A 12,005-nucleotide genomic window follows, 5' to 3' on the forward strand; every position below is an offset into this window, starting at 1 on the left:
AGAGTAGCCGTGGCGGATGATGTTGAGGACCCACTGGTCCGATGTGATGACCTCCCAACGGCTGAGAAAAATGTGGAGCCTGCCTCCGATTGGTTGAGGGAGAGGCAATGAGGGTGGAAGACTGGCTAAGCCCTGGAGAGAGGAGTCAAAAGGGCTGAGAAGGTTTGGCAGGAGGAAGAGGCTTGGCAGGTTGATTAGACTGTGCACGAGCCTGGTTGTGGTGTTGTTGGCGAGCCCGCCTAGGTTGCTGTGAAGGCGGGTTAAGCGGCCAAGCGGAGAACCTGCGCTGGTAAGAAGACTGTGGTTTGTAAGGCCGAGCAGGAGGGGCCTTCTTCTTTGGTTTAATGAGAGTATCCCATCTGGTCTCATGGCCGGAGAGTTTTTGTGTGGTGGTATCCAGAGACTCTCCGAACAATTCGTCTCCCATACATGGGGCGTTGGCTAGTCGGTCCTGATGGTTGACATCCAGATCAGAGACCCTGAGCCAGGCCAGGCGGCGCATGGCCACAGCGATGGCAGATGCACGAGAGGTGAGCTCAAAGGAGTCATAGATGGAGCGTACCATAAATTTTCTAAGTTGAAGCAGGCTGGAGATGTGCTGCTGGAATAGTGGGACTTTGTGCTCCGGCATGTACTTTTGCATGGCGGAGAGTTGCATTACCAGATGTTTCAGGTAGAATGAAAAGTGGAAAGAGTAATTGTTTGCCCTGTTGGCAAGCATGGCATTCTGGTAGAGCCGCTTGCCAAACTTGTCCATAGTTTTGCCCTCCCTGCCAGGAGGGGTAGAGGCATATACACTGGAGCCTTGAGTCTTTTTTAAAGTGGACTCAACCAGGAGAGATTCATGGGGCAGCTGGGGTTTATCAAATCCCGGGATTGGAATAACCCTGTAAAGGCTATCCAGTTTACGGGGTGCCCCAGGGACAGTTAATGGATTTTCCCAATTTTTGTAAAAAGTTTCCCGTAGGATGTCATGCACGGGTAACTTCAGGAACTCCTTAGGGGGTTGATCGAAATCTAATGCCTCCAGGAAAGCTTGTGATTTCTTGGAATCAGATTCCAGAGGCAAAGATAAGGCCCCCGATAACTCCCTGAGGAATTTTGAAAAAGAAGATTGCTCAGGTTTAGATGTGGTATCGGGGGCCGAGGGCTCTTCGTCCGACGACGATGCATCCTCCTCGGTACCGAGGGGAGATTCCTCCCAGAGGTCCGGGTCTCTGACATCGGTGTGTGCGTGCCGAGAGACTGGAGTGGAAGGCTCGGTATGATGAGCTTTAGACCGAGATTTGCCTGAGCGTACCGAGACGGTACCGGGGGATGAAGACCTGTGTCTGTCTCGGTCCCGGGAAGAACGGTGCCGGTCAGGTTCGCGGGAAGACCGGTGTTCCGCTCGGTCCCGAGGAGGATCGGATGTCGTCAGAGCGACGGCCTCGGCATGGGCATGGATATGCGGTGCCGAGAGAATGGGCATGGAGGGGTCCATAGGTACCGATGGCGTGGATACCGGTTGGACGGTGTGGGGCTCGGGCCGGTCTGGTACCGAAAGCAGCGGTGCCAGGATAGAGGGCAAGAGCTGTTTAAGTTGCGTTTGGAGTTGTTCCTGCAACTTATCCTGGAGGATGGCCGCAATGCGGTCATCCAGGGGTGGCACCGGAACCACTTTTTTCTGCTTTGGTTCCATGGGTGCCGCTCTACGCTCCGGCGATGAGGAGGCCGATGACGAGGCACTCACCGATATCGGAGCGGAGCGCTTTTTAGTTCGGCGTGGAGCCGAAAGAGCCGGTGTCGCCACCGAGGTGGGAGGGCGCTCAAGGGTGGAAGGCTTCTTAGCCGGCTTACCTGGCGCCGGTGGCGCCGATGTAATGTCAGGCGGTGTCGAGGTGGTCGGTGCCGACTTCGATGGTGCCGCAGTTGAAGAAGTCGAGTCCATAGTCGGGCCGGTGCCGAACAGCAGACTTTGCTGGATTTGGCGATTCTTCAAAGTGCGTTTTTTAAGAGTGGCACAGCGGGTGCACGAGTCCGCCCGATGCTCCGGTCCCAAACACTGTAAACACCAATTGTGTGGGTCAGTGAGGGAGATCGGGCGTGCACACCGCTGGCACTTCTTAAAACCGGGCTGCGGGGGCATGAATGGAAACACGGCCTCCGCAAAATCAAACCCCGAGGCCTGGATCGTGACAACAGGCCCCGCCGGGGCAAAGACAAAAAACGAAACAAAAAGAAAATATTTTTTTTTTTTTTTTTTTGGAAATGAAATAAAAAAGAACCCGAAGGTAAATAAACAAAAAAAGAACGCGAGCGGGAAGGCAAAAAGAGGATTTCAATCGGAGTTGAAAAACGCACGTCTTCTTCGCTCCGCGGAAACGAAGAAACTGGGGACCACGCACTCCTCCGTCGGGCGGGAAGGCACTCGCGCACGTGCGGTGCGGCCAACTAGAACTTTCTAGTAAAAAGGTCCGTACCGTGGGCTCCGTCGGTGACGTCACCCATGCGTAAAGAATATGCTGCCTGCTTGTCCTGGGATAATATATCCTATTGTCGACAGGATTCGTGAATGTAGAACCTTGTACGGTAACAGCACAGATACTGCATGAACCACACTTAAAGAAACCCCGTGGCGACATGGTTCTGTCCACTGAGGTAGTGCGGTACATGGAAGGGCTCAAGATATCTTTTAGATTTTTGTCTCGAGTGAAAGCGATCCTTAACCCTTTCAGGACCATAAGGATCGTAGGCCAATTTTTGTGGTTTTGACAACATTTTTATGGTAAAAAGGGCTTGCAGATGCCAAAAAATTGATTTTTTTTGTGAAATATCATTATTTTTTTTAAAAAAAATCAAACTTCTGGCTTATGGATAGTGTGGCAAGTGAATCTTCTCGTCAATCTGGCAACGACGCTAATGAATGAATGTCGGAACCAGTTTGTTTACATAAAGGCAGTATCATATGGAATCCGTACATATCAAAATTTCTAACTGAGTATGTGACGTCATTTTGAGTCCCTTTAAGTACGCATGCGTGGCGTTCTAGAGGCACTGGCGCCATTTTTTGATGTGCTAGCAAGTTCAGACTGAATGCAGTGAGTACTACTTCGCGTAAATATTGAGACAATTGTATTTCAGATATATCTAAATGATAGAATATTGTGCAAGCACTTGTCTTTTTTCTTCTTTTTTTGCTTTTCAGCTATCAAAAAAAGTCCCCCGACGAAGCCAATAACCTGGCGAAACGGGTCCCGTCGGGCTCTTATCAGCAATTTAAGATAAGTGCATCATATTACTAATCACAAGTACTGATTATATGATATGTGTTAAGTACACTATCGCATAGTAAAAATTTTGCCCATCGGGCACAAGAGGTTTTTAAGACCAATGATAGAGAACCTGTCCTGCTGAGTTACCATTGTCAGAATTTAATATTCTTGATGGTGCAGGCTTCTGAGGTCTTTTCCTCTTGTTGAAAGATCATTGCAATTGCATGTGGAACCTGTGTGTTTTGGTTCTGTTGTTTACTTTATATATCAACAAAATAAACAAGTACTGAGAACCATTCACAAAAAATCAAAAAAGGGAACACCGATTCTAAATCTACTATATTTGAATAACCTTTAAATCTTATAAATATTTAAATAGTTTTACTGATTTAAATGAACTAATTTAAATAATTAATTAATACAGGGACAAGCCTCAGATTTAGGAGTAGATCTTCCCAGCTGGGACTTATTCAAGAGAAAAATGAATTAATCTCTTGCCTCCTTATAGCTTCACTGGCTTATTCCCCACCTCCCTACCAAAATATTTATTATATTACATTAATTCAATAACTTATTAACTTTTTGATCTAATTTAATTACCTCTATTTAAATAATTTAATACAATAAAAACTTATACTTCAATTATAAAACTCAATTCATTAATGCTAACTTTATAGGTATGAGGTTCACATATTTTTGAGAGAATCAGCATGCCATTTTTTGAAACTCAAAGCCAACTTATGTTAGATACGTTATATATCATACATCATCTTCATAAAATGAAAATATCAATGTTGGAAATTAAACTTTCAGCAAAGGTTTTTCCTTAATAAAATCTAACTGAGCTGGGTCAAAAAACACATATTTATCCCTTCCATACGAGATAAGGCACTTACATGGAAATTTTAAAAAAGAAAGTAGCTCCACCTGCCAAAATATAATCGTTCTATAAAGGATGCTACCTTTTCCAATAATTACACCAATACAAATTAATTCCCTCTCCTCTTGTACTCTCCTTTTTCTGCTCTTTTCTATCAATATTGTAATTCTAACCCACTCTCTGTTTATCCATATTGTCTCCCCTGTCGTTTGGATTTTATTTTAAATTGTATTTTATATTCCACTGTTGCTAGAAGTCTGATTAAGTGGTATAACACATTTTTAATCAACTTGAAACTGGTCTGGTCACCAGACTACAGTGAATTTAACAAATCCAGAGGTGACCCTGACATGCAGAGTCCCCATTTGCACTGCAAGAGGAAAGAGGCTGCACAACCCAAGCAAACCCAGAGGCAGGCAAGACAGATCCACCAGGAAAGGACAATCATTTCCTAATTCAAAGCCACTGACATTGGTAAAATGGCTATTTGAAAATTCCCATGCTATGTATGTGGGCAAGTGCCTGCATGTAGTGCCACAGCGTGTGCATTCTTAACTGTATGCTCCAAGGGTGGAGTTAAGGCAGGAATCACTAGAAGACCAATTTTTGCATTTTCCAATCTATTCACACTGTTTTGTTTGGAAAAAGTACCTGTAGCTTCAGTGGTTTTTGCTATATGGGCACAGATTTAGAGATATAAATACATACAATTTGGATAAATGTTGAGAAAGGGTGAAAAGACAGACATATAAATACCTCCAAGGTATAAATGTGCAGGAGGTAGACCTGTTTCAGGTGAAAGGTCTTTCATGTAGGCTCAATGAATGAGAAGGAAAGCGGGTAGACTCAGGGGTAATCTAAGCAAGTATTTCTCTACCAAAAGGGTGGTGGATGTCTGTGACAGCTTCCCAGTGGAGTTGGTGGAGATGAGAATGGTATCTGAATTTAAGAAAGCATGGAGACAAGCACAGAGGATCTCTGAGGGTAAGGAAGGGATTTAGGGTTTAGTGGGACAAACTGGATAGGCTCTACGGCCTTTATCTGCCATCACTTTCTCTGTGTTCACAGGTATTTTTTTTTCTTTAGGCTGTTTTCAAAGCGAAAGTACCTATGGATTTTGCAGCAGTGCTGCTGACCAATAACAACAAAATGCTCAGGGATGAAGGATTCTCACCTGTTTGTTTTTGGTTGGTCTGAAACAGTCTGGGCAGGCTGTAGCCCTACAATAAAAATGCAAATTGTTTAGTTATCCAGAATGATGACAATGTGACAAAGAAACAGAGGAATGTCTAGTCATCCATGGCAAAGCTGCACTGGCTTCCTATTAAAGAAAAGTGCAACTTTAATGTTCTGATGATGATGTTCAAAATGCTATGGAACCAAAAACTGGAGCATCTGAAGAACCAGACTGAATGCTACTTACTGAAAAGAAATTTGCAATCCTCACTTGGGGGAGGGGACCTTTAGTAGTTCCATCTGTAAGGGGATCCGGAAAATGATATGAAGATCCAAGAAAACCGATATTCAGACCGTGGGAGGCAGGCCGGTTACCCCTAGCACATATTCAATGCCAGGCCATTTCCAATGACCAGCATTGTATGTCCAGTTTATTTTTGGCTGGTTCAAACTTAGCCAGCTAAGTTGGTTTTCAGTGCTAGCTGGCTAGGTTCTAGCAGCCAAAAACAGACCTGGGGTTTGCACGGCACAATTTGACTGCTAAACTTGGCTGGTCAATGCTTAACCCTTTCAGGACCATAAGGATCGTAGGCCAATTTTTGTGGTTTTGACGACATTTTTATGGTAAAAAGGGCTTGCAGATGCCAAAAAATTGATTTTTTTTGTGAAATATCATTATTTTTTTTAAAAAAAATCACACTTCTGGCTTATGGACAGTGTGGCAAGTGAATCTTCTCGTCAATCTGGCAACGACGCTAATGAATGAATGTCGGAACCAATTTGTTTACATAAAGGCAGTATCATATGGAATCCGTACATATCAAATTTAGAACTGTAGACTATCCCAATCAAAATTTATAGGATTTTAAAGTTATGGGACAAATATGTCCCTTGGTCCTGAAAGGGTTAAAATCAGCAGCTAATATGAGAAATAGCTGATTAAAAGTTAGCCTGCTATCTCCTGCTGAATATTAGCAGCTAGCCAGCCAAATACTATTTAACCAGCTAGGAGCCGCTCTTAGACTGTTAAATAGTGCTAAATATTGGGCAGAAAGTATTTAGGTCAGTGGTTTCAAACAGCTGGAATAAGTTTCTGGAGGACCTGCAAGTAATATCAAATTTACTGTTATTAAGCTTTCAATTGCTTTCTGATTTACTTGGTGAAGTTGGATGGTTTTAGATATAAACTGCGAGGATGGAGGATCTATTCACAGAGAAAGGTAGGGGAGGGTCATTGGGGTGGGCAGACTAGATGGGCCGTGGCTCTTATCTGCCATCTATTTCTATGTTTCTATGATGGGGAGCGGGTAGATTTGTGGTTTTCCTTTTGCAATTTAGGACCCGATTCTCGAAAATGGGCATTCCAATGGCAGGCGGTGGTAGATGTCCTACCGCCATCGAGCAGCCAATCGGACACACATTTTAAAAAAAAACAAAAAAACTCCCCAAGGCAAGACACCCAAATTGTAGGCAACCGGAGCACGTCTACGGAGATGTGTACTGACACTTAAGCATGCCCAAGGCGGGGCAGGGCTTTGGGAGAGAGACATCTGAAATGTAGGCCAGCAAAATGCCGGCCTACATTTCAGGCGTCTGGCTGGAAGTGTAGGCACAATTCTGCATAGGACACCAGTGCATGGGTGACGTGCAATTGGCAGCTGCCGATACCAGCGTCCTATACAAAATCAGGCCCTTATTCTCTTAGGAAGTCATTGTATAAGTGGGCACATCTGTTTAAGCGCCCTGATGCTGTGGTGTGAGAGGTTATCCCGGTCACCCAGATGCCATTATAGAATGCTGGCAAAAATATGAAATTGGGGCACCCAAAATCTAGCCAGCTGATATTCAGCTGGAAGTGATCAGTATTTTATGGACATACTGTATTTATTTTTCATTGGTTTTATATTGATTAAAAACTTTTTATATCATACCCTCTCTTTCTGTATTTCCTAGTTGGTATTACTGTTTGTTTCGTGTGCAAGGCCAGTTGTTTTGTCTTGGCCACATATATTTCAGCCATGGACAATGCCTTTTGTGTTTCCTGCATTATTGGCACTCTCTTTCACTCACATTGTGCTACCAAGAAGACAAATCAGGTATCACAGTACACGACGGCAGGAAGACCCAGCAGTTCAGTCTGCCCATTATAAATTACATCTTTTTATGCTTTAATCCATTTTAATGCTAGCATGGATGAATCATGAGCTTGGGAATCTGAAAGCCTGTGCATTGCACATCTTTAAATTGGAAGGCATTAGGTTACATGCAACTAATAATATAAAATTCTGGTAGTCATACTGACTGAAAAATATTAGTTTGGATGTTGTACAACTAGAATGAATAGGGGGTATCCTTTTTGATCCCTAGAATTCATATACATTAAGCATCTCCAGATAATTCTCTTACTTGTCCAAAAGAAGGTATCACAATCCTCAAAAAACAGAGTTTAAAACCCAAACAAACTTCTTGAAAATTCCCATAGGTGTATGGCCTCAAAAATACTAAAAGCAGTCAAGTGTAGACTAAAAGAGAAGTGTAATTTGTTTGTTCTTTTTTAATTCAGAGAAAATCTTTATCGTCCATGCTGCTTACAGGAAGTGGCAATCCCCATCTGTTTCAAGGTGAGAAAACACCACACTCACTTCAAATAAGCTCTGAAAGACAAAAGCAAATAAAAACATAATTTATTTGAAAGCCAATATGAATGGATGCTGAGAATAAGTTAATTCTTAATCTGCAGAAAAAAACAGAGATCATGCGGGTTAAGAAACCTTCAATGGATTGGGGATGTCCTGACTTTTCTTGACAGGAACTAGTGACTGAGGCTGGAGATCAGGTACAAGGCCCTGAATGTGACATTAGATGATTTGCTGTCTATGAAGCTGCAAATTGTGTTTGTCATCAGTCCACCTTTTTCCATCTGTGTCAACTGAGGAGGATGAAATGGTTTCTTTATGGATTCTGACTTTGCTCACAGTTTGTGTGCATCCGAGATTTCCTGGGTTGTATCTGCAGCAGCAGCTCAGATTTTAACTCAATCAGCTCTTTGTGGCCATACTTCACTAATTTTGTCTAAATTGCACTGGCCGCTACTATGGTGGTAAATTAGTTTCCAGGCTATAACTTTGGCCTTTATGTCTCTAAGGGGTCCTTTTACTAAAGTTAGCACACTGACGGAAATAGCACATGCTATGCTGCATGTCTTATTTTATACCCATGGACCTCACGGCTCATTGTATATGCTAATTTCCATTAGCATGCACTAAGCTTTAGTAAAAGGGTCCCTAAATGAGATGGGGACAAATTAATTACAAGAAAGTCTGTTGAGGCATATTCCAAGGTGGCATTTACTTTCTCAAGATGTGGCGGGGGTCACGTGATGCTTTCTTGTTGAGGGTGTGTGTGGAATGAGCTCCCGGGCCCGTTCTCATTTTCTTCCCCTTCCGCACCTGTACCGGCAGCATAAAGGTATCCCGGTGCTATCTTGGGACTTTGTGCGTGCTTTCATTCTCCACTTGAATTGGTGCATCATGGCTTCAAAACCAGCCAGAAAGGAAAGAGAGAAGCCACGTGGGGCCGACTCCAAGATGGCGGAGCATGAGTTGGCTGCCCGGCCCTCGGCAAATTCTGAATGGGTAGCATAAATAATATCAGAGGTGCGCGCTGCGATTCAGGGTACTCTGAATATGCAATTGCAAAAGCTTTCTGACAAAATGGATGGATTGGACAATTCAGTCAGCCCACCTTAGAGAAGATTTTGGCTCCTATCAGCAGCGGGTGTCTGACTTGAAGGATTCTATGCTATGGGCCCAGGAGACGCAGGGTGCTGTTAACACTCGAGTACAACAACTTGAACTTAAATTAGAGGACTTAGAGAATTGATCGCAGCACAGTAATCTGCATCTGGTGGGGATACCAGAATCGGTCTCTGATGGACAATGACAATCTTTTCTGGAATCGTGGCTTGTGGAATCATTACAACTAAAATCGACAGCAGGCCCTCTCAGGATTGAGACAGCGCATCGTCTGGGACCTCGCCATCCAAAAGCTACGAGGCCAAGGGTGGTTATACTTAAACTGCTGAATTATGCGCATAAAGTTGAAATACTCAGGGCAATTTGGGCAAAAGGCTCTCTGTGTTATGAAAATCAGAAAATTCTATGGGCTCCTTTTATTAAGCCGCGCTAGCAGGGTTAACACGCGTGACTTTTCATCACGCGCTAACTCCCGCACTGGCCTAAATACTACCGCCTGCTCAAAAGGAGGCTGGCAGTTTAGCGTGCGGTATTACGCGCATTAAATCACTAGTGTGCCTTTGTAAAAGGAGCCCTATGTTTCTAAAACTTCTTGGAACAACTGGCAGACAAGAGGAAGCAATTTGCGGCAGCCTGAGCCAGATTGCATAACAAGCAGATCCCTTCCGTGTTTCTCTATCCAGCGTGCCTCAAAATTCAACATGATGGCACAACCCATTTTTTTGAGAAGGCATCTGAGGCCATGGACTTTGCAACAAATGGCGGGAGCTGTTTCTGCTTCTTGACCGGGTTTGGCTGCGTCCTGCGGCACAAGTTGAGCTCTATTTTCCTGTTCCTGGGTATACCCAAAGTGGTTTTTATTATGTCTGGGAGCCCTTGTAGGTGTTTGGAGGACTGTGGCAGCTTGGCTCTCCATAGTTGCAGTTGCAGCATAAGAAGTGCTTTTTCGTGTGTTCCAAGGCAGGTGTTTCTGTCTCTGCAGTGTTTTGCCAGCTTGATTTTCCTGGTTCCTGGACTTCCCATTCGGGGGTACAGAGCACTGCTGGACCTTCTACATTTTGCTGCCCCTTTTTTGGCATGATAGGGAATGGGGCTTTTTCCTGCTTTGGTATATTCTATTCTTATGTATTCTACTTTTGGGGATGCATATGTTTCCTGAGGGTGGTTGGGGGGGGGGGTACGGGAGGGCTTTCCACCGTGACCTGGGTCTGGCATTTAGTCCAGGCATTTCTTGTACTTTCTCAAGATGTGGTTTTCTTGAGATTCCAAGGTATTCCGTGATGGTGTGAAACTGCACTTCTTCAGCAAAAATATCCTGATAGACTAAGCTTCCAAAGGATGTAGGCCAGGCCTCAGATTTTAGGAAACATCTTAAGACTTATTTGCTTTGTATTCTTGGTTAGCTGGGTTTTAGGAAATATTTGTATGAGTGGGATGGCCCATTACGAGACAGGAAGTTGCAAGAATAAATTGTTGCTATGTCAACTGCTCTGGCAGGCCTTATTTTACTCTGCCCAGGGTTGCTGTAATTACTAATTACTCCATGGAGTAATCTCATGGAGTGTAATTTTATAAATAGGTGCCTAGGTGGGAAGACAAACAGGATGCTAGGTATTATTAGGAAATGGATGGTAAATAAGACCAGGAATATTATAATGCCTCTGTATCGCTCCATGGTGTGACCTCGTCTTGAGTATTGAGTTCAATTCTGGTTGCCGTATCTCAAAAAACGTATAGAGATATTAGAAAAGGTTCAAAGAAAAGCAATAAAAATGATAAAGGGGATGGAACTCCTCTTGTACGAGGAAAGACTACAGAGATTAGGGCTTTTCTGCATGGAAAAGAGACAGCTGAGGGTTGATATGATTCAAGTCTACAAAATCCTGAGTGGTATAGAATAGGTACAAGTGAATTGATTTTTTTACTCCCTCAAAAATTACAAAGACTAGGGGACACTCAGTGAAGTTACAGGGAAATGCTTTTAAAAACCAATAGGAGGAAATATTTTTTCACTCAAAAAATAGTTAAGCTCTGGACCTCTTAGCGAAAAGATGTGGTAACAGCGGTTAGCGTAGATGGGTTTGAAAAATGTTTGGACAAGTTCCTGGAGGAAATGTCCATAGTCTGCTATTCAGACAGACATGGGGGAAGCCACTTCTTGCCCTGCATTGGTAACATGGAATGTTGCTAGTACTTGGGTTTCTGCCAGGTACTTGTAAGAACATAAGAACATAAGAACATAAGCAGTGCCTCCGCCGGGTCAGACCATAGGTCCATCCTGCCCGGCAGTCCGCTCCCGCGGCGGCCCAAACAGGTCACGACCTGTCTGAATCACCAGAAGGGGCTCCCTTGCCACCTTGGTTTTTCATTGAAGTCCTATCTTCCCATCGAATTCCTAACCCTCTGGTCTTGCGCATGCACGACCTGGTTGGGTTTCTATACTTATTACCTGGTTAGCTTTCTATACTTGTGTTACATCCCAGCTCCTCCCTCAGTATCCCACGATCCCTTTATCCCTCAGGAATCAGTCCAATCCCTGTTTGAATCCCTGTACCGTACTTTGCCTGATCACTTCCTCCGGTAGCGTATTCCAAGTGTCCACGACCCTTTGCGTGAAAAAAAACTTCCTTGCATTTGTTTTGAACCTATCTCCCTTCAGTTTCTCCGAATGCCCCCTCGTACCTGTTGTCCCCTTCAGCCTGAAGAATCTGTCCCTATCCACCCTCTCTATGCCCCTCATGATTTTGAAGGTCTCTATCATATCTCCCCTGAGCCTCCTTTTTTCCAGAGAGAAGAGCCCCAGCCTATCCAACCTCTCAGCGTATGGGCCACTGTATTGGCCACTGTGAAAACAGGACATTGGGCTAGATAGACCTAGAGTTGCCAGATTTTCCAATCGGAAAATCCGGGCCCCTAGGCCCGCCCATGTCCGGGGAAATC

General features: G+C 44.1%; 1 protein-coding gene across 3 annotated transcripts in view; it reads right to left on the reverse strand.

Moving 5' to 3' along the window:
• The window catches only part of PUS10 (pseudouridine synthase 10), a 74,944-nt gene that overhangs the window by 33,252 nt on the left and 29,687 nt on the right, over nucleotides 1–12,005 (reverse strand). For all 3 annotated transcript variants that reach the window (XR_004538754.1, XM_033937076.1, XM_033937077.1), the window contains exons 7-8: nucleotides 7,903–7,964; nucleotides 5,309–5,354 (exon numbers count right to left, since the gene is read on the reverse strand). Coding sequence is in view for 2 of the 3 variants with exons in the window: in XM_033937076.1 (XP_033792967.1) it covers nucleotides 5,309–5,354; nucleotides 7,903–7,964 (108 nt within the window). In the remaining variant the exon portion in view is untranslated. The remainder of the gene's footprint in view (nucleotides 1–5,308; nucleotides 5,355–7,902; nucleotides 7,965–12,005) is intronic.

Source organism: Geotrypetes seraphini, chromosome 3 (assembly GCF_902459505.1).
Source record: "Geotrypetes seraphini chromosome 3, aGeoSer1.1, whole genome shotgun sequence".
In the NCBI taxonomy this organism is placed as follows: Eukaryota; Metazoa; Chordata; class Amphibia; order Gymnophiona; family Dermophiidae; genus Geotrypetes; species Geotrypetes seraphini.